This window comes from Leuciscus leuciscus (genome assembly GCF_965113295.1).
Source record: "Leuciscus leuciscus genome assembly, chromosome: 22".
NCBI classification, from domain to species: domain Eukaryota; kingdom Metazoa; phylum Chordata; class Actinopteri; order Cypriniformes; family Leuciscidae; genus Leuciscus; species Leuciscus leuciscus.
The window spans coordinates 26363096-26385785 of NC_138746.1; the positions used below are offsets into that span (position 1 = coordinate 26363096).

Genomic DNA, 22690 nt, shown 5'->3' on the forward strand with positions numbered 1-22690 from the left:
TTTAACTCAGACTGTTTTGCGATGCTGGTTTCAAGAGGCCATTATTGAAAGATGGCGCAGTTAAAACTTTATTGGACTTTATAAACTTTGGGAGCCAAAACTTTAAAGATGAGCAAGACTGAAGAGCTGACTATGAATCAATTCACTGAAATAGACAGTTTGAACTGGTCCACGGAAATGAAGTAACCAAAATGTGTCTAATGACATGATCGACTTTAGGAAACTTAAGGGCCAAACAAAACCAGATTTCATGTGACTGACCTTCAATGTTGAAATGTAATGTAAAAAAAATACAATATAAATATATAAAATCCTAAACTTGACCTCTCCCCAAAGGCAAGACATTTAAAGCACCCAAATACATCTCGAGTCTGTAATTCAAAGACGATTCTGCTATCCCAGAATGCAGCAGTCTGGAGCCCTGTGGTCAGGCGTCTGTTTGTATTAACCTCTAATCTGCTCTCCCTCGAGATAGGCCAAAGAAATATGCCATGGCACAAATACACACACACACACACACACACACACACACACACACACACACACACACACACACACACACACACACACACGCACACACTTTCATGGAAATAAAAACCAAACATGGAAATGAGCAAATAGTTTAATAGGTGGCTTTTTTTGCTTTTCCTAGAATTCACACTATTGAGTATCTCTCCTATATTAATACAGACAGGAATTAGTGGGGCGGTGACAGTTGCAGACAAATCTTATGCGTCGTCTGTTATTATTTTAATAAAAGATGGCTAGGGGTAAAGTAGGTTTTACTTGCTCAGCATGCAGTCTAATATAATGATTTTTAAAGATCCGAGAGCACCAGTGTAAAACAGCAGTCCAAGTGAAAGGACTCAGGGACCGAGACATAGTGCGTTTGACTGACCTTTTCTGCCGTGAGCTCTCGGATGACTCTCATCTGCCCACGGAACTTGAAGAGCAGGGCCTCGAGGGCCATGTACTTGTCTTTCCACTCCCTGCCTGCGCATTCATCACCCTCCGCCATGCCGTCACCCCTCAGGCCCTGCAATATTATATACACAGCATGAGACTGAAGCAGACGGACAAACAGAACATTGCAGTAGAAAACCACTCAAGAACTTAAGCTAATGAACAAAGGTCCAAATATAAATCAGGTGATGTATAGCTAAACAAATATGTATATATTTTCTCTAAGGAGCACAGAGGAACCATCATTTTGAACAACCAGCAACATTTCAACATTGAAATGTGGTTAAAATAACATAAAAAAAACCCCACTTAAATAACGCTTAATGCTCAATGTAAAAAGGTTAACAAAATACCAGGTCAACAACGTTCATTCGCTCCTGTTGAAAAGATGTTGAAACAATGTTGCGATATCAACAGTGATTCCATATGCAAAATCGAAACTAATATAAGCAGTGATTTAACCTTGATCCATGATGTTGATTTACCTGTGATCAATTTGCTTCAAAATGTTTAAATGCAAGAAAGAACAGTAAAAATCAAGTTTAACTTAGGCATGTTTCCACATAATTATCTACATGCATTATCTACATGAAAAATGTCAAGAGGGACTTCTGTAAAAAAATAAATGAAGTACCAAAATGTGTCTAATAATATGGACTTTAGATAACTTAATGACCCAACAAAACCAGACGGCATGTGACTGACCTTCAACATAAAAAAAATAACAAAATAGTTAAAAAATTGTAGGCTATGTTGTTGTTTCAATATTAAAAAACAACATTGGAACAATGTTTGATGGTTGTAAATAGGTTATCAAAATACTTGTAAATTAATGTTGAGATTCATTCACCCATGATTGATAAGGAAAATTTAGTTAATTTGCAGTTTTAACTTTGACCCACCATGTTGATTCACCTGTGAATAAATGCTGAAATGCAAATGGAAAATGGAAATGGAAATGGAAAGCACATTAAAATCATCATCATGAATTGCAAAATTTGTTTTATTAACATTTAGACAAAATGATCTGTGTCCACCTCGCTTCAAAACGTGATTGACTTTTCACAACTTCCTATGTGTCATAGAACTCATAATTATGTTTGTTTGGGCATTCACAATGATGTAAATAAACAGTGAATATACTGAAGAGGGTGTTTATTTGCCACAACATTCTGATTAATACAGGCATATGTTAGCTGTCTTTTATGGATTTAAAATACTGGAATCGTATTAATAACCTTATTAATCTTATTAATACCCAATCAAAACATTTATATGGTGCATGCACAACCAGAATATGACCCAATTCCAATATTAACTGGAATAGAGACAAACTTTCAATTCAATAATTGTTGGAAATAAACAGCAAAGACAGTTTGTATTGGTTGTGTGAAAACGTCAGCAGTGTTCGAGGGCCAGGCAGAGCCCTGGGCAAACTGACCACCACTATAAAAACAAACCAAACCAGCCAGCACTGATGCACCATCACACTTTTCCATCGTAAAAGTTTAATTATGAAAAACATGTGTTAACTGATGTAAATCAGGTGTTGTAAAGCACAACAGAAAAGTGTGAGTGAACACATTACACTACAACTTCTCTAGTTATAATAAGCTGTCATTACAGCATTGGCATGAGCACAAAGGGAGTGCAAACATGTGTTGAGCTCAATTAAGCTGTGGTAAATAAGACTGAGGGTTTGAATCTCAACCAATGTGAATAAAAACAACATGTTACTGTGGAACAACCTCCTTGAGAGACACATTTAGGGAAAGTGAGCCAAAGTGGATAACAAAGTCATTAAATGTAGATCTAGAAATGTATACAAGGATCTGGGAATTTTGGTAGGAATTTGCATCTCAGGAGAAGATGGACAGTGGTCCTTTGGCTCCATTAAAGGTTCTCTACAGTTCTCTACAGTTAATACAGAGCAAATATGCAATGATTCCACATAAATGTAATTACAGGTTAAATCTTTTGATTGGACAGCTGACCTAATTTCAGGCACTATGTGGAATATTTGTACTTTCAAAGATTAGTGGGCCATTGAAAATGAATGAAATAAGGCAATATATATATTTTTTTAAATGGCGAATATGGTATAGAAACCAGTATATAGAGTATAATGTATATTTTCATACAAATTTTAAACTAAAATCGTGCTATAAAAAAGGTATATGTGTACATCACGACAATTATCTATATATACCAGTTAACTGCAGCTGAAAGAATAACGATGCAACACAATTAGAGTTGTGTTCATGAAAATTAACAGAAAAGAACAATATTAACTACATTTAAATCATATAAAATCAACAAATGGTATATTTCAAACAACATAAACTTTATATTTAAGCAATTATTCCCTCCTATTACCTTTAACAAGAAACAAAAACAAACTAATACTTTTTGTTAATAGTTAAAGATTATATCCTTACCCGACACTCAGTGTTACAGTGCTGTAGATGGCTCTGGTTTCACACCATAATAAAAATATTATTCCGTGTTGTCCCAGTTGTTATTGCACTAATGACCTAATTATGATATAAAGAGCGAGCGTTTTCTAGCTCAAAGTTTTCACTCCAGCATCGTCCTGTGGAAGTGGGCGGGCTCAGGGGCGTGTTTTTTACGAGCACGCACAATCAAACCATTGTAGGTGTGGTTAGGACGTTTTTTTGGAGAACGGTGATGTCATGAATGATTGACTTTCCTGAGGACCAATCACACATCTGTAGTGTTGAGTCTGGACCAATCATATGTTTGATTGGGCGGTCTTTCATAGCGACTCCGGAATTGACGCGTCACACGTGTATGTTATGTTCCTGTGGAATTACTGATTTTTACACGCAGTATTGAACTTTTTCACCGGTAACGTTACCTGCTTTATTCCAAAGGTATGGCAATATATGTTCATGCCTTAAAGTGTTCTGAATGTGCAGTAAAATGGGGTGTACGGTGTGGGAGAACGTCGGTTTAATAATTGTCTGCAGGAAACAATAAAGTGACTAGCACTAGGTTACACTAAGCGCTGTAGTTTAAAGTTGATCTTCTTCAGTTGTTGTATTAGCTTTTTAAATAATTAAATGATAAATGTATGATGCTATTCTGCATTTGTTTTTATGTCCCAGAACTAACGTTAGTCATGGTTGTGAAGAAAAAAACACCTAAAGTGGAGGCTGTAGTTTTGGATGATGTCAAGCTGAAGAGCCTGACAGGTGAGTGACAGATATCAACCTTTAGTGGTTGTGTTGTGGTTGCAAATGCTTATAGTTTCCTGTAATATTTCTTTATATCTCATGTTTTCTCCCAGATTCCTTATCTGTGCAGGGGGACAGTAGATCAATAGAGCTTGCTCAGGTGCTGAAGGACAGTTTATCTTCACCTGACCCGGTTGAGCAGATCCAGCTCATCTCTAAGGTCGGTCTGCATCACATTCATCATATAAGTATACTGAATGTAATCGCTTAACACTTTTAATTCATTGGTTTGCATGTTGACTGCAGGCAGGCTTCATGTTGGAGCAGTTGAGAGAGGATGAATCCTCTACAGGTCCTTTACTGCATGCCTGCCTGAGCACACTAGCGTTCCTGTATACCACACTGCCGGCTAAGAACCCACTTAAGAGAGCTGTAGCAAGGTTAAAAGTACCCACATTTCACTGTCATTCATGTGACTTGAAATCAACAACTCTTTTTAATGACTTAGTTTATTTAACATAATTGCATATTCTTTTTCTTTTCCACCAGTGCACTACGTAGTGGCCCAGATTGGCTGGAGGAGAAAACGGTTGGATGGCTGTCTGAGTGCCTGTCTTCCTCTCTCTCCTCTATGAACACAGATCAATTCTCACACCTAACAGATAGCATCACTTCTTGTCTGGATGGCTTTAAAATTGGTACGTCTAAGTCAGTGTTACTCATTGTGCGGCTCAAGAGCATCCTGCGGCTCCCCAAGCTTTAATTTGTGGCTTGGATGGCGGTAAATAATACGGTGATATGATCATGCAGTCAATACAGATATTTCTTAAAAACAAGTAGGGCTATAACATAACCCAAATAATTGCAAATAATTTTGATCAGATTGAAAGGGGTGGTTTATTACTTTTCTAATCCGATCGAGAGAACATGTAAACTCTTGATTGGAAACTGAAAGGACGACGTATGACGCGCTGAACGAGCTTTTCTTCCTGTTGAATAAAGTGTCATATAAATGAGTGTTCCATCATTCTGAAATTCTCCTTTCACTCAGCATCTATGAAGTGAATCAGGACAACGTCCCACCAGTCTTTGTTTCTCATCCACAGATGGTGACAATATTTTTACTGCGTGATAAATAGAAGCAGCACGGCAGTTTCATATGCTCATTCATTGTGTCCAAATTATTATGTCTACTGTTAAAAACAAATTAAGAACCTATGTAGGAGAATGGTTGTAAGCGCAAACAGCGGGAAACTTTGTGTATTTGTGCAATGTGTGCATGTCAAAAAATGAATTCTAATTTGAAGCTTGTAACATATAAACACGCACATCAACCCGATCACATGTTTAGCATTCATGTGTAAACTACATTCACATTCAGATTCAGATTCATCAACTGGAATGAATTCAGTCCGATTGAAACAAAAGCTGTGCATGCCACTGCCAGCGACTCACAGCGGAGTTGCCAGTTTTGGTGGTCTTTCTAGCTCTTAACGCCGAATGTGCTCTTGGATGGTTAGATACCAACACAATCTCATGAAAGTGCGTATCTATAGCATGAATTTAATTTCTCGTGCCATTTATACACCAAAAATGATTTTTGCGTGCATATGATATGCACTGTAAACCCCTTGGCTAGGAATAAGGGTGTGCGTGCGTATTACACGCCATAAAGTGTGTATAAAATGCACGCAAAAACTATTTTTTGGTGTATAAATGGCACAAGAAATTTTATTTGTGCTATAGACATGCACTTTCATGAAATCGGGCTGTTAGATACACTATGGGCTAATGTAGGGGAAAAAAATAACTTAAGGTCGTTAAATATATTCTGGGATGAATATATTCTGGAAATCCTGTTTTTTTTTTGTCATTTAAGGGAAATCATCTTGACTTAGTTACACATTTGACTGGTAAATCATAACTAATTATTTTTCCCCCACTTTTGTATTTATTGCATTGCATATTGTTTGTTCAGGGATGACAGATTGATAAGCAGACATGGTACTTATGACACTGAAGACTGGAGTAATGCTGAAAAGTCAAATTTGCGATTACAGCAATAAATTACTTTTTTATAAAAATAGAAAGAAATTATTTTAATTTGTAATAACGTCACACAATATTACTGTTTTGATGTTAGTTTGTTTTTTTGATCAAGTAAATGCAACCTTGGTGACCATAAGAGACTTAAAATCTATAAGACCTCAAACTTTTCATAGGTAGCGTTAATGGGTGTAATATAATTTTAAATAGTTCTTCTTGATTTACAGGTGAGAAATGTGTTCATCGCTTGCTAACAGAAGGTTTGAAAACAAGTTAATAATTTAATGGCATACCTTTGGCTTTCTCAGCTCTGTTTTGCAAATACAGCCACTGATTTTTTTTCTCTCTCATAGTCCTCCAGTTCTTCCAAAGGACTTTGAATTATTATGTGGAGCAGAACAGGTAAACTGTTCACTTGTGTATTGAATAATGTGCTGTATGGATGAAAATGTTGACATCTTGTTCCTATTATTCAGAATCCTTGAAAATTGTCTGTAACATGGTTTATTGTTGTATATTTACATTTGATATGTTTTTCAGGGGTCTGGCGGGTCGTCATGTAGCCCAGGCTCAGCTGATGCAGTCCTGTCTGGCAGTGGTGAAGGCCTCAATGCTGGTGGTTCAGAGATCTCAGGATCCCATTAGTTCTGCAATGCTTTCAGCTTCAAGTGACCAATCTGATCTGCATCAAGTTCTCTGTGGACTACTCAACTGCTATACATGTATCTTAACTGATGGTATTGTTAAAACCAGTGTATTCTTCATATGCAATTGACAATGAGGTTTTGTTTGTATTTAAAAAAAAAAATTGTTGCATATTGTATTTATTTTTGTATTATATTTAAGTTCTTGCCTTTTTTTGCCCCATCCAGAGGAGTTTCTTCAGACGGTCCAGAGCACTGCTGGGATGGCTGTTGTTTTGTTCATTAGATCTATTATGGGGAATGGAGACGATGTACCAGTTATAGTAAGTGAGGGTTCCTTCTTCCCTTCTAGCATTGTATTTTGTACTATCATTATTCAGTTTGAATAACTTATCTCAACTTGAGCTGCATTTGAACCCATTCCTGGCTGTGTGTGAAATGTGTTTGTAGGTTGCTGGTCTCCTGCAGTGTTCAGTGGATGCAGGCGACACCGTCCCCCAGTGGTTGAGGCTGAGCTGTGCAGGTCTGTATGACAGCAGCAGACCTGCAGCTGTGGCTCTGTATCTGAGTCATGGAGCTCTGGCTATGCTCAGCTGGAGAGGAAAGACTCACGGTCCACAGACAGAGAAACTGCTGCTGCTCATACCTGAAGTGCTCCTGTCTCTAGATACAAGGTATTGAAGATGCCAAATACATTCACCAAGGATATGGTTAAAAAACATATTTTAACAATTGACTATTTTATCTGAACCAGGGATTTGTTTGTGTATTTTTTTTGTTTATGTATTAACCGGAAGATAAGACTTTTTTTCTTTGCATTCAATTTTGTGGACGTTACCATTCTAAAGGTTGGAATCTGTTAGATAAAAATAAATAAAAAATTAAAAATAAACTCTTTTATGCTCACCAAGGATGGATTTATTTGACTATTGTTAAATACTATTACAATTTTAAATAATTGTTTTCTATTTTAATATATTGAAAATGTAATTTATTTCAGTGATGGAAAAGCTGAATTTTCAGCATCATTACTCCAGTCTTCAGTCACATGATCCTTCAGAAATCATTCTGATGTGCTGATTTACTGCTCAAGAAACATTTATTATTATTATTATCATCAATTTTGAAAACAGTATTTGCTGCTTAATATTTTTGTGGAAATCCATTAAAAAAATGTCCAAAATTCTTAGATAAATAGAAAGTACAGAAGAACAGCATCTATTTGAAATATATAGTTTTTGTTTAACATGATATGTCTTTCTTACTGTCACTTTTGATCAGTTTAATTCATCAAACTTTTAAATAGTAGTGTATATTCATCATCAAAAAAAAAAAAAAAAAATGCAACACAATATAAAGATGCAACACAATATAAACCAAAAACTAAAAAAAAACCTATTTTGTTAAATAAGAAGAAATTAGAAATGCATTCTTTTCTTTTCACATTTCTTATTGGTAAAATTGGTTATAAAAAAGAAAAGAAAAAAAGAACACAATTAATTACAGCATTTCAGTTGACAGAAAGCAAAATGTAAGAGTAATAATACAATTGTTTCTCTCAGAGAAGTTGCATCTCTGAATTCACCCTATTTCACATTGTAAAACTGTTCTTAGTTAATTTGGTTAAAGTAGCTAGTTAAAGTTGATCAGCCTTGATTTCCATTTAATCTGCTCTCTAACATAAATCTCTCTCAGAGTGAAGGAGTCCAGTACAGTGATGGTAGTGGCTCGGGTTTTGACTCTCTGGAGCGGAGCAGCGGTTGACTGCGTTCAGGTCGACATGTGTCCCCCTCTCCTTCGCTCGTCTCTGGTCGGAGGCTCTCCTCTAATCGCACGCCTTCACCACCACATCTATGCCCACTGGGAGCACCCGCTGGATGGGGTCCGCCACCAGACGCGCACCCTGTTCCAGAACCTTCTCAAGATCCACCAACATTGCAGTGATCACAAGTCCGATCCCACCAGCGACCCTTACGTCAGCCAGCTCACCCGGGACCTTCTAGCACTGGAGTGGCATATGAAAGGGAAGTACGGCACACTGGCCTGCCTGGTGGAGCACTTGGGTGCGGAGTATCTACTCGAGCTTGATGGTGGACTTCCATCCAGGCTGCTGGGTCTGATGGGGGATCAGACGCTGGCACCGTACGCCAGCGACCTTCTGGAGAAGTTGTTTGTCAGTCATAAGGCCCAGCTATGTGCCCGATTTAGGGATGGGCATGCGTGGATAGATGGATGGCACGAGGTTTGGGTGACACCTCTGCTGCAGGTACTGTGTACAGCACGATTGGATCAAACCACTTATATACTAGACTACTTCCTGCCCAAACTGCTACGCTGCAACCCCTCCAGCCTTAGCCACATGGTACAGGCCCTACAGGAGATGCCGTCTTGCACTGAGGGTAAGCGACTTTTAACGTGCAGTGTAATATATACAGATATGTGTATATAATTTATATGTACACCTGGGGATACTACCGTAAGTTTGGACTCAGTACGATGTTTTTTTTCAGCAGTGATGCATCAAATTGACAAAAAGCAAAAAGTGATCGTAAAAACATTTATAATGTTACTGAAGATTTCAGTTTCAAATCAATCCTGAAAAAATGCTAAATCAGAAAGAAAGAAAAAACAGCATATTTGAATAAAAAGTACCATAATTTTTATTGCAATATTCACATAATTGCCTATATGTGTATAAAATTAGGGTATTTGAAATCATTAGAAAATGGTGATATTGAATTATAGAAAGGCATATTGTATAGGCCTGATGTTGTTTATATATATATTTATTTATTTAAAGGCACACTATGTAATATTTTTGGATCAAAATATCCAAAAACCACTAGAACAAGTTATATATTTTGTTGATTTGTGTGCTTACATTATCCCAGATGTTTCTAAGAATATTTAAATCCAGAGAAATACGCAGTTTTAACCAGGACACAGATCGTATCCGTGCGTCGCCTATCAATGACATCATACCCGGGTTACCCTCGATATCCGGTTTTATTTTGTAGAAACCATGGAAACAACAAAGACGCTTTAATATATTAAGTGTTTTATTAGACAGCTGAGTAACTGTTTGGATACATCCATCAACAGAAAACTAATCATTATGATACAGCTCAACACAGTTAGTCTTTTTGTTTAAATCTCGTTTTCTTGATTTACCGCGAGTACCGTATTTGCCATGCCTAATATTGCTCTAGCTCACTGCAGTGTGCATCATATGTCTCATATATTAGTCGCCGAGAGAACGCACAGAGTGTGCCGTGCTTGTCTCTCATTGGCAATCGCTCCAACGGCTTTCGTAACGTTAATAAATCTTTAATACATTACCGGTCATCCATGAATATGGTTTCTGCCCGAATCCCGTCGTATTCTCCACCGGCTGTAGAGGTGAAGACAACAACTCCCATGATTCCACGAAATCAAGGCGTCATCAAGCTACACCTTTGTTTTGAATAAACAGCCTCTAGTGGTGAAAAAATGACATAGTGTGCCTTTAAGTGTCAAGTATGTTTGTTCCTCAGGGGCTGGTAGCAGAGGTGCGTTGGGGGCTCTAATGACATGTCTGCGTGCTGCCCGATCTCAGGGGGTTCTCAAGTCTGATGAGGAAGAACTGTGGGGTGGCTTGGTGTCTCTCCCACTAATGCGACAAGCTCTGGTGCACAAACATGATCAGGTTAACTGGAACCACGTTACATTTTACTGAACCTTTAATAATTAATGTCTGACATGTGTCATTTCTGTGGCACTAGAACACCAAAAGGGAAATTGTGGCTGTTTATGTCATTTCAGGTGCGAATGGATGCTCTGGGTTTGCTATGTGAGAGCCATCGTAGCACGGAAAAACTGTCCAGACAAGAAATGGAGCTGATCCGCCACTTCTTGCCTTTTAATCTGAACAGTCAGTCACCAGGTGTCAGACAGCAGACTGTCAGTCTGTTAAAGAAGGTAGAAACCAATGTCAGTTCAAGCTTTGATTGGTCAGAGGACCTTGTAAGTGTGTTCTGATTTGCTCATGTCTGTTTTGTGTTGTCAGCTCTTGTGTAGGGTGAAGGAGAGTGCTCAGCTTCTGCAAAAGAGACAGGAACAGCATGAGAACGACAAAGATCAGCAAGTCCTCAACATGTATCAGGTAGAACTGTGATACAATTATGATAAACTCCACAGACAGTACTTAACTAAACGTAAAATAATTTTACTCAATAGGCATTTTTGCATTTGAAACTTGATTAGATGGTGGATAACTAATAACAAAAAAATAGCTTGGAAAATATAGCTAAAGGAGTGAATTTAGAATTTCTTATCTAAACATCAAGAAGTGCCAAAGAACATTAGGAACAGAGAGATAAGAGTCATCTGATTACATGACCATTGAGTAATGTGTTGAATACAGGAGACGCACATGAAGCAATAAACATTAAGATAACAGAACAAAAATGTTCTGCTCTCATTAGCTGGAGTTCTGTTAGTTAAGATGAGTCATAGAGATTAAATCTAACTGCTTAACATGATTATAAGGCTGCACGGAGAATGTGCTTTTTGCATATGTGTGGTTTCAGTTGTTCCTACATCTTTTCATAAATTTAGAAAACATTTTAGTATGAACGTTTTTGGTGAATCATGATTTGTCCGTGAAAACGTACGCAGATTTCACACACACATTTGTGCGTACGAATGCTTGGTGAATGAGACCCATTGTTTTTAGACTTCAAAATTCATAACAGTTGATTATCTTGAACAAAATGAGTAAGAATCATAAACTTTTATTGGCCACGGAGCTTATTTTCTGCAGTAATCAGTAATTGAAAATTGCAGTAATTTGAAAATTCAATTGGCTTTTTGTCGAGGGAACCAGGGTGATGCTAACTTCCAGGTTGGCCTACAAAAAAACAACATCATTGCAGCTCTCTATTGTTTTTATTGAACAACATACAGTCCTTGAAATGTTTGGAACCAAAATGAATCTAAATTAATTCATTTAATATATCGAGTTTCTGTTAATAAAAAAAATGTTGAAAACAAGCAGCTTTGTCATAATTACAACAGAAATACTGGACATATCTTAGCCTATAGCCAAGATATATTATTATTATTATTTTTATCATCAGGAGTTCCTGCGCTGGTTCTGTGAGACTCTATTCCAGGTGCTTCACCCAGGAGCCTCGTTTTCCAGGTGTTTGATGGCTCTGCACCTGCTGCTGCTGATCGCTGAACATTTTACCTTTAACACAGGTATTACCCAATCTTACCTTGTAAAACCTGCTAAACACTAGCCTGATGATGAGTTTTCATATATTTTTTCAAATTAACTCAGAAGGATGTCAACTCTAGTGGTTGACCGATACAGCCAAGGGTAATATTGATGAACGATATTCGTAATTGTTTCACTTACTGGAATCAGTCGATACGTTTTTTATTTTATTTTGTGCAACGGCACAAAGAGGGAAGCACCCTTTCTCCGACTTCATTGGTTTTTAACAGTTCTGTCTAAAAATGGTATATTCAGCAAATATGTATTATATTAGAATTTTAACATCTAATAAACATTTAATGCCACAAACCTTGCAAATTTCTGCAAATCCAGCTGTTAGATCTTCTAGTGTGCATAGCCTGCTTAAAAAAAATGTGTACTCTGTTCATGACGGTCCTTCCGTTTGATTTGAATGGTTATGCAATAGTGAGAAACATATTAAACTTAATTTCAAACCTATGCTGCGCTATATCTAGTTTGCCACTGTCATATTCACTGTGTGTGTATTTTATTACCTGGTCTTTTTTTTTTTAGCAAATATGATTCCCAGTGCGCTCAGACCAGATTACTGAGTACACTATTGAAGTGTTTATTTATGTGTTTTTTTTTTATCTTATTTATTTGTGAAAAATTGAATAATTGGGTTACAGAATCAAGAAATTCCTATCTAAATGATAAAAAAAAAAAAGGTTTATTTACAAATGATTTATTTCTAGTTATTTTAGTAAATATTATGTAAAATATAATTTGAATAGCTGAACTTGTGCATGTCTTATTTACTACCTTTAAATTAATTAGTATTATATCATATAGACAGCTTTATATAAGCCATTGGCCACCCTGCTCTTCAAGATATTGGTATCGGCCATCAAGAAATCCACAATTGATCAACCACTAGTCATCTCTATTATACTCCTCATCTGTTCAACTCTTTCTTTCAGGCTCTGTTGGCTTTGCTCTTGGAGAGTCAGTAAGTGTAGCTGATGCCCAAGCTGTGCTGTACTGCATTGCAAACAACTTTCTTGAAGTCAAACAGCTCGCCTGCAACCTCTTACAAAAACTGCCCCCTGCAGCAGTGCGACTTCAGGTCAGTGTGAAAATAAGAGTCTGAGACTAGTATTAAGTAATGCTCAAATGAATATGAATGCTTTTCATCATCTGTGTAGGAGCCGGAGAGGCTGCAGTCTTTGTTTCAGGTCGCTCTGAACCTCAGCACCAGCACCAAACCCTTCGACAGCGTCACTGCCGCTCATCTTCTCAATCTGCTCCTGCACCAGCCGGGTCTACAGGACGCGTTACTCGGCTGTATTCAAGAGCAGAACATCCCTCTCCGGCCACCAGCACTGAACCAGTCCCAGGTGTCTGAGGCTTCCACTCTGGAGCAGAACACCTTGGCAGGTATACTAGACAGGGACGTATTAATGTACGGGCCTAACAGGCTCATGCCCAAGGCACTAGAAAACCCCCCACCCCTGCCGAACATGAAATCTGAGAGCCAAAACCCCCACCCCACCCTGGCTAAACAAAAAAAATTGGCATGCATGGGGATGTTTAGACAAGTCCGTGCAATATTGTAGATGTAAGCAGGATGTCAGTTTTCAAGAATCTCCAGACTTTCCATAATTTAATTGTGAACGTAAACTAGTGTTGCACGGTGTACCGATACTTCAAAAGTACCGCGATACTCGGAAATTAAAAAGGTCACGATACCTAAATGTATCAGTATCGATACTTAAAAAAACAAAAACAAAAAAAAACCCGCCTCCCTATGGACGTCTGTGTTTTTTTCCTGACGCACGCAGCAAAGAACCTGCCGCTGTCAGTGTCATGTGACAAAACACTACAGCGAGATGGCTGCATGTGCGAGCACAAGTGGTCCACTACTCGTAGAAAAAGATGACGCGAGGAGTGACATATTGGAAGTACGTTGCCTACCTTGCTCTGTTGCACGGTACACCGATACTTCAAAAGTAAATCAGAAATTAAAAACGTCACGATTCCTTGATTTATTAGTATCGACACTTCTAAGAATGACCGTGTTCCAGATTTGTAAGGCCGGCAACACACTGGCTGCGTGTCGTGTCCGTTTTTATTTCGTCTCCCATGTTAACTGTCTGCGTGACACATGCGTCTGGGCGCAGCTCGAGACGCGCGGAAAACGCGTGCATGCTAGAAATAGAACCGACGCCTATTTTTCACGCGACACGCAAGCGTGTTGGAAGCGTTTCCAGGCAAAATAGAATAGGAAAAGATGTTTCTATGTCATTTTGACACGAATACATATTAATAAATGACATTTTGATGTTTGAAAGTTTTGACATAAATACAATATAAATGTAATAAAAAAAAATATTATCAATTTTCAAATATTGCACCTGTCAATACAAAACGAATTATTCTGTAGCCTATTTTGCCGTCAACACTGCCGACGTTGTCTTTGCTGCTATATATTTGTTTAACATGAAGTATAGGCCTTCCACAACTCTCTCCCCACATGTCAAATATATCACCAATGAGGCTTATCATATGTTACCAATATTAAACATTGTTTAATATAATCGCTGTTCATATTTTTATTCAAAGTTCAGAATCAAGATAAAGCTCTTATGTTTCTTATGATAAATGAGATAATGCTGCTAAATTTATTAAAAAAAAATACCTTGAATGTCATTGCTCTAATTTATTTTTTATATTTTTATATTTCATATTTTGTTCAAATGTTTAATATATCTGCTGTTCATATGTTCATATTAGTGTGTTATATGATTAGAATGTTGTCCCGGTTTTAAAATAAAGCACAGCAATGATATTTGAGAGTGTTTCTCCCTTTTCAGGAAAAGTATCGAAATCGCAATACTTGACTTGGTATCAGTATCGAAACAACAATTTTGGTATCGTGACAACACTAACGTAAACGCACGTTCAACACTTCAAAAACCACGTGTCCTTTCTTAAAAGTTCACCCCCCAAAAAAAAATTCTGTCATCAGTTACCCTCCCCCATAATTTAGTCTCTTTCCAGTGCAAATACATAGAGCATACCAAATGGTTTACATGGTAAACAGAAGCTCAAATATATTTGCCTGATAAACCAATGAGGTTTGTTTTCTTGTCATGCAAGCGCATCTGAGCTTCTGCAAAAATAAATGAGTTTTGTTCTCGTATGTCAAGTACTGTTGAGCTTCCTCTTTTTTTCATATTTGATGTGCTAATTGCATGTGTTGATCAATGGTTATTTGTAAAAAAACTAAAACAAAGATGGCCTCTTTCAATTTCAAAATGAGTACATTTTTTACCTCTGTAAATTATCTAAATTCGAGAATGTGTTTGTGATGTTTCAGTGGTGCAGTGGCTGATGATTTGTCTGAAAGAAGAGATATTGAAGGCAGAGTTGTCTCTTCTGCAGGCTTCTGCTTGCTATCCTTTATATGGCAGAGCTCACTGCATCACTGCAGTACTCCAACAGCTCAACACTGGGTACTTCCACACACACTTAACCTTTAATCATCTACTTACAGAGGTCTTGGCATTTATTTTGACTGGTGTTCATGTGGTTGATGTGTGTCTATGTTTAGATCACTTGCACTGCTGTCTCAATGGAGGGCTGTTGTGTCAGAGCTCATAGGCCTGTGCTACAGGATGTCTGATGTTGTGTCACCTGTGGTTCAGAGCTCTTCCCCCGAGGGCCTCATTCCTATGGATACAGAGTCTGGTAAATGCATCTAACACTGTCCTAACTAAGTGAGTCCTAACCAGCTGTTACCATGCCAAGTATTGCACAAGTAGTTGGCCCCTTGATTTGCGTGAGGAAGCCCCTTATCTGTCCTAAGTGTGTGATATGTATCGTGTGAAAGTACAAATGCATCATCCGATTGCTATGCTGTTTATACTGTGATGGATATATTTCTGTGCCTGTTAATGGGCAGAACTGTTTTATATTACTTACACATGGAAAAACATGGAATAATATGAAAATGTTGAGCAGGATGTGCCAAGGCGAGGAAGAACAGCATCATCTCTTTTCTCACAGTGTCTAAAACGGTTCGGTAAAGGATTCAGTCTCTATAAACTCTATAAATTCAGTCCCTTTTTTCACGGGCAGCCAATGACGATCATAGGCTGGTGTCATGCAATTTTGTCACAAACCTACAAACCTACATAGGTTTGTGCAGGACGTAAGACTGAAATTGCTGACGACTTGTTTCAGGCAGTTTAGAATCGGTTCTTTCTTTAGGGAGACAATAACGACACTTTGATTTTTTTTAAGTTTGCAGACCTTTTACATTCACAAACAGCTATACGACATACTGCATAATGGGGGACTTTAAATTCTTCACTTTCAAGCATTCAAATGCTCTAAGACTCCAAAAATACCAGATGATGAATTGATTGCATGTAAATGAACATAATGCCGCTCTTCTCTCTGAAACACAAATTTCAACATACTATGTACTTAATTAAATTGCAGCCTTTGATTTGATAGTTGTACTATGCTACATCGCTTGTCATAATTGACCTTATGACAGAGACATGACTGACAACCCAAATAGCCAATCAAATCGCTGTGCCTTGTTGTTATAATACCTAGAATATCAAAATCGACTGCTGGCGGTAGATCCTTTTCCTATTTATCACCAAAACTTTGGAATAAGTCTTCCTAACATAGTCCGGGAAGCAGACACACTCTGTCAGTTCAAATCTAGACTAAAAACACATCTCTTTGGCCTAGTATACACATAACACATTATAGACTTCTATAATTCAATGTTAGGCTGCATGGATTAGGTCAGCCGGAACCGGGAACACTTCCCATAAATCCTGATGTACTTATTACATCATAAGATGGATGGCGTCTACGCTAATATTAGTCTCTCTGTTTATCCTGAGGTTTACCGCAGTCCGACGGATCCAGGCTGTATCCAGATCTGATGAAGGACCTGCGCCTGGACACGACGACAACACAGTCCTGAAGTGTCAACTAGGCTCTCCCCTGTGAAGGCCTCCTTTCCTTCCCTTTACCTCTGTACAGATAAAATGTTGTCATTTTATCTGTACAGAGTAACCACGTGGCTATGCGGACGCGATAAATAATTCTGTATTATACATTTTTAAGTCCAGACAAGTAGTTTGTTGAGGGTTGATTTGTAAAAAAGGACTACACGCCTCCGCACATATATATATTCAAACGCGCATACCTATGGACTGAACACGTGATGCACATGTGTCTTTGTTTGCGCAGAGGCTGCGTAGGTTTTTGCAGAGATAACTGATAATCGTTTGCACCTTGGAACCTATTTGCGGGAGTGCGTTCTCGAGCCGCCAGGCACTGTTTTGTGCGGATGGGCGGCCGCTCCGGCTCCGCATGAGGGTTTTCTGTTAGAACGGTGTCGTGTTAGCGGCCCCTAAGTTAATAACTAATGATCTTCACAACGGAAGTGAATCAATCAATCAAAACTAACTTTAGCTGGACAATAACTTTATTCTAGAGCTGCTGTAAAGCCAAAACAATCTCTGTTACTGTAATTTCCTATTATCATTGTAAAGCTGCTTTGAAACAATTCATATTGTTAAAAGTGCTATATAAATGAAGGTGACATACGTGTTATTACATTACATATTTTCTCTCTCCTCAGAGACCTCTGCTGACCTACAGAAAATCCTGCAGGAGATTCAACCTTGTGACTCAAATGACTTTTTCACCAGTGCCAGAGAGCTGGACCCCAGTGAGACCAGCCATAACAGTGAGCAGAAAGAGCCAGAGAACGACGTTCATAAACAACAAATCTGTAACACTGGTACAAACACATTTGCCCATCACTAGATACAGTTCCTTCTCCTTATTGCCCTTTACCATAGTATCTGTTACCAAGTAATCCATTAGTATGATGTACCGGTAGTAGTAACCGTACTGATATTTTAAACATCATACTTTTAGCCATAATTCGTTTTAAATGATGGGGTGGTTTTGCTGTAATACATATCCTGTCCATGAGAGGCCGACATTTGATCAGTGTTTTCCGAGTGCTTATTTGTGTGTATGTTTATGGATGTTGTCTAGGTGGCAGTGATGGAGAGGCCTATCGAGTCACCGCTCAGATGGTGCTGGTGTGTTGCTGGAGGACCATGAAAGAGGTGTCCATGTTACTGGGTCATCTGTGTCAGAGCATGACCCTGTACTGTCCTCTCACACACCCTGACAGCAGAGGAGTCATCACGGAGGACCAGGTCAGGCACTTGTCAGGTGTCACCTGATCTACTATTCACTGTCTGACATGCAGACACACACTCCTCACTGAGACTGTTATAATAGAAACCGCTGGGCTCTCCCTGAAGCCAAGATCTTGGTTACATAAGCTAGTGAGATATAATGGAGAACTGTACCTCATACTGTAGTGTGGAGACTTTTACCAGTAAGCTGATCTTTTTGAGCTCAGGGCTGAGAGATGAGACATCATGGTAATAGCTAATACAGACTTAAATATGGTCTAGGGAACAGCCCCTGAAGAGGCATCAGGAAATGTGATCATGGTGAATACAACTTCATTTGCCATAAGGCTGAGCCTGGCGCCCATTGAAAAGAAAATGTCAAACGTATTTCCAGTACAGACTTAAAGACTCTGTTCTAATCCCTAGGGAGCTGCCTCAGTGTCTACTCTCTTCATAGTAGGCTTCCTTCTGAGGTGGAATCCTATCCCGTATGTAGCTTCTTAGCTTGAATGTTAGGGAACAATCATTTATTATTATTAAAAAAAAATTAAATAAAAATATGTAAATACATACATATTGTGTATTCTGTGTGCTTCCCTTTCAATAACAAAAATAAGCACACAACAAAAATGACAGCAGTGAAAAAGCAGCAGTTAAGAAAGCATCTGATCGTATTGATGTGGATATTTTTGCTCTAGCTCTGAAATTCACCGCTATCATGTCGACAGTTGAGTTCATTAAAATTACACTTATGATAGTTTGATTTATAAAGTATATTTGATAGTATATATGGCTACGTGAGACTATAGTTTGAATTAATCCCTCTTCTTTGCATGACACATTGACATTAAAGTACAGGAGAGCTCTTTCTGCATTATCCTGAACATTGCATAAGCATTCGTTTCATGTCTTTGAATGGCAGAAAGGCTCTCGTGAGTGTGCGTAAAGGTCACATCCTTTTGATTTTCCTGGCAAAAACGTCCCAAGTCGTTCATTTAAAAATCAATCTACATGCTTTCATAGAAAACCTAGGAAGTTGGGAAAGGTCTAATTTTTTTAAGTATCGGTACAAGCTGTTCACACATTGGCCAAAAAAAAAACAGCAAGATGAAAGATGAAAATTCTTACATATGGCCCCTTTAAATTTACAGTAAAAACAAAAAAACAAGTACCTAGAAAGAAAGTAATTTCAATGAAAAACTATCCAATGTGAAGTGTCACACTGGGAATTCAATATCAATTAGCATTTTTCACTGTAATATATAGATGTTTATTTTCACTTCCCTAAATTCTAAATTTAACAGTATTTTACTGTCCTGTAGATTAGACTGTACTGTATATAGTAAGGGGACGTACCGTTAACCATTTTTACATTCCTTTACCGTTAATACGGTTTATACACTGACTTCTTTTAAAAAGTATTGAAAGTTGTTTTTTTTTTTTTTTTTTTTTTTTTTTATATATATATATATATATATTAATTATATATTAATTATATATATAATATAAATAAATATATATATATATAAGTTATCAAATTGCAAATTTGCTGTACATTTAAATCTCAATGATTTGTTTGATTACTGAATTATAGTAATTGTAATCTGCGAATCTCCAATTGCAATAATGGGAATATACAACATTTAATATAATTGTCATGAAAATACTGCCAGAAAAAGGGTTTGTTCACCCCAAAATTTTAATTCTGTCATCATTTACTCATGTCGTTCCAAACCCGTAAGATTTTAGTTCATCTTTCAAACACAAATGAAGATATTTTAATGTGATCTGAGAGATTACAATTGACATTCCATGCAACTACCATTTTGACGCTTCAAAAGCGGTTAGCCAAAGTCAAACCATTTTTAAACAGGGATAGCTTTGAAACAGTTATTCACGCTTTTATTTCAACATGACTCGGCTACTATAACTCACTATATGTCGGTTACCCCTCTCTTCCATCTCTTGTCTCCAAACGAGACCAAACGGTCCACACGAGATCACATCACCCCAATCCTACGTTCTCTGCATTGGTTACCAGTCCGATACAGAATTGATTTTAAAATTGATGTGGGCATAGAATAAATGGGGAACAAGTTGGGATGTGTCCAAAGACCTAAATTCGTCCCCCGCACTTTTTTCGGGCAAGTGTATTCATGTAGGGGGTTTCATGGGCCAATGTGAATGAATCTAGATTTAATTTCAAACAGACAAGATATTCTATGCATGACCTGAAGCCTGAAGCGATGTGAGCATTATGGAGCGCTAAACACTCCCATGTAAAGTCTGTTTTATTCATGCAGGAAGCCGGAGGGCACCCTCGTGTAGAAAATTCTGTGATATTTGGATTTGGACTATGGATTTTTACCTTGTATGAAATCCATGATGACTTGATGCACAGGTGTGTGTGGTACATAAACCAATCATCTAATGGTCATTAGGAAAATATAGGGAAAAATATTATAGAATACAAATTTCCAAATTAGTGGTTATTATTCAGCAGTGTATTTGATTTCTTAGCCAATTAAATGCAAGAGATAAGAAAAATAAAACCTGTCAGTTAGACAAAGGTCAGAACAAAAACTGGTATTGCTCTTGATGTTTCTTTCCCGCTCACTTCTGAGATGGCTATTCCCCTGTCTGAAGAGACACGATCTCTTTATATGATGAACAGATTTAATTTAGGCTTTTATTCAGATATAACCCTTTACTAGTTCTTACCTTTAAGTGAGCGGTTTCATATTGGATCATTTTTTTCACTTGTCGTGGTGCATTCTGGGATTGCCTTATTTGTAAAGGATACTTGCGATACTGCTAAAATTAGGTAAATTAGAAGGAAGCATAATTTTGCTTCCTATGCTTCAGGACAGAAGTGTACTTATGATGTTTCTAGATGGTGGCTAGGTATCCAGCTCACTAGGGTTTGGAGCAGTGCTGGACTCTAATTCAACATGGACCGTGCCAGCTGCCTGTGTTTAGCAGGGCAGTTATTTTCCGTCGGCAGTTGTTTAAACCATGTGAATGTATATGTTGTCTCCTGCTGTGCCCGGCTTCAATTAGCATGTGCCCTCTTAGCATAGTGCTTTCATTTCAGACCAGCCTGCTGTTTAATGGGCCGACTACCTTTCCTATCCTGCATTCTTTTCAAATAGCTTCCTTTTTCCCTGAAGAGCTGAACCACTTCACACAGAACTCATTCACCAGGTTTTTACACCTGAGACTCTTGCAGCGGTTGTTCTGGCAGCATCTCGGTCCTATGTGCCAATACGATATATAAACATGAATGTTTCCTACATCCTGATATATATTCAAAACTTCCCTGACTTAAAGCCGTGAGCACTTTGAGTACAATATGAACATTTGTTTGTAACAGTGTTTGTGTACATTCACGTAAAGTGAAAATTCCCTTTCTCAAATGGGCCTTGTCCTAAAACCTACTGGCCTAGCGAATAGATTGGCCAACACTTACTCAACTTGTTTATACAAACCTATATGGCTGACTTTTTTCTGTGTAAAGCAAGAGCTATAAGTCAAAAAACAAAACAAAAACATAAAAGGGTAATATAATTTTTAATATTTTTAGATTTTAATGAGTATTTTCTCTCTATAATTGTATTGTTTTGTAGTTTTATAAAAAAAATAAAAAATTCTGACAAATGTCTTGAAATGCAACATCTGAACAATGTCTTGAGGTTTGGTAACCGTAGTATTAGTGGAATAATCGAATAATTCTGTTGAAATATTAGAAAATAATGCACACTCGTTTCATGTCGTGGCAGCATTACCACCTTAGGTGTGCATTATTTTCTTATAATTCAACGGCCCGTCTTCAATTATTCCTTACATACTACATGAAGATGAGTCACACAGGTTTGATTTCAGTGAATTAACATACAGTGCCTAATCAATTTACTAGACCATTTTTTATGTTTCTGAAATGGTTAATCCACAAGTATGTGTAGCTCTTTAGTCACAGTTTGCCAAGTTAAAGTCCGGACTTGCATCCTATTGAACAAATTAGGGATTTAGTGGATTCAAAGATGGATCGCACAAAAGTTTAATCAAAAGCATGTCTTTGGGAACAACTAGAAACTATTTGGAAGTCATTAACAACAGAGACTTTGGAAAAGTACTGCATATAAAAACAAGCTGTTATCAAGGTCAAAGGACGGCATAAAAATATTGAATTTTTTGGTTATGTGTGAATAAGGTTTCAATTTGTTATTTGCCTAATAAATGAAAATACAATTTTTAGTTTTACATTTTTATTTTAGTTTACTCTTTATTATGACTGGTGGTCTAATAAATTTGTTAAGCACTGTATCTTCTAATTAATGAAGTGAAAATGCAGAATTGAAAAAGAGATTTAGAGGT

The 22690-nt window shown here is 37.6% G+C and overlaps 2 protein-coding genes across 7 annotated transcripts in view; one reads left to right on the forward strand and one right to left on the reverse strand.

Annotated features, from left to right (window-relative positions):
* plekhh2 (pleckstrin homology domain containing, family H (with MyTH4 domain) member 2) overlaps nucleotides 1-3559 on the reverse strand; it is a 42529-nt gene extending 38970 nt beyond the window's left edge. For both annotated transcript variants that reach the window (XM_082153117.1, XM_082153116.1), the window contains exons 1-2: nucleotides 3402-3559; nucleotides 899-1036 (exon numbers count right to left, since the gene is read on the reverse strand). In XM_082153117.1, the coding sequence (XP_082009243.1) occupies nucleotides 899-1018 (120 nt within the window). In that variant the 5' untranslated portion in view covers nucleotides 1019-1036; nucleotides 3402-3559. The remainder of the gene's footprint in view (nucleotides 1-898; nucleotides 1037-3401) is intronic.
* Nucleotides 3560-3759: 200 nt separating this feature from the next.
* The window catches only part of thada (THADA armadillo repeat containing), a 108968-nt gene continuing 90037 nt past the window's right edge, over nucleotides 3760-22690 (forward strand). For 2 of the 5 annotated variants that reach the window (XM_082154402.1, XM_082154403.1), the window contains exons 1-21: nucleotides 3760-3857; nucleotides 4092-4178; nucleotides 4274-4380; nucleotides 4467-4600; nucleotides 4710-4858; nucleotides 6434-6466; nucleotides 6560-6608; nucleotides 6747-6943; nucleotides 7079-7173; nucleotides 7301-7524; nucleotides 8546-9249; nucleotides 10384-10535; nucleotides 10652-10807; nucleotides 10896-10991; nucleotides 11968-12091; nucleotides 13052-13197; nucleotides 13277-13508; nucleotides 15451-15586; nucleotides 15685-15821; nucleotides 17743-17904; nucleotides 18168-18334. In XM_082154402.1, the coding sequence (XP_082010528.1) occupies nucleotides 4106-4178; nucleotides 4274-4380; nucleotides 4467-4600; nucleotides 4710-4858; nucleotides 6434-6466; nucleotides 6560-6608; nucleotides 6747-6943; nucleotides 7079-7173; nucleotides 7301-7524; nucleotides 8546-9249; nucleotides 10384-10535; nucleotides 10652-10807; nucleotides 10896-10991; nucleotides 11968-12091; nucleotides 13052-13197; nucleotides 13277-13508; nucleotides 15451-15586; nucleotides 15685-15821; nucleotides 17743-17904; nucleotides 18168-18334 (3273 nt within the window). In that variant the 5' untranslated portion in view covers nucleotides 3760-3857; nucleotides 4092-4105. Of the gene's footprint in view, nucleotides 3858-4091; nucleotides 4179-4273; nucleotides 4381-4466; nucleotides 4608-4709; nucleotides 4859-6433; nucleotides 6467-6559; nucleotides 6609-6746; nucleotides 6944-7078; nucleotides 7174-7300; nucleotides 7525-8545; nucleotides 9250-10383; nucleotides 10536-10651; nucleotides 10808-10895; nucleotides 10992-11967; nucleotides 12092-13051; nucleotides 13198-13276; nucleotides 13509-15450; nucleotides 15587-15684; nucleotides 15822-17742; nucleotides 17905-18167; nucleotides 18335-22690 lie in introns of those variants that run through there. The other 3 variants (XM_082154404.1, XM_082154405.1, XM_082154406.1) reach the window with 3 other exon arrangements.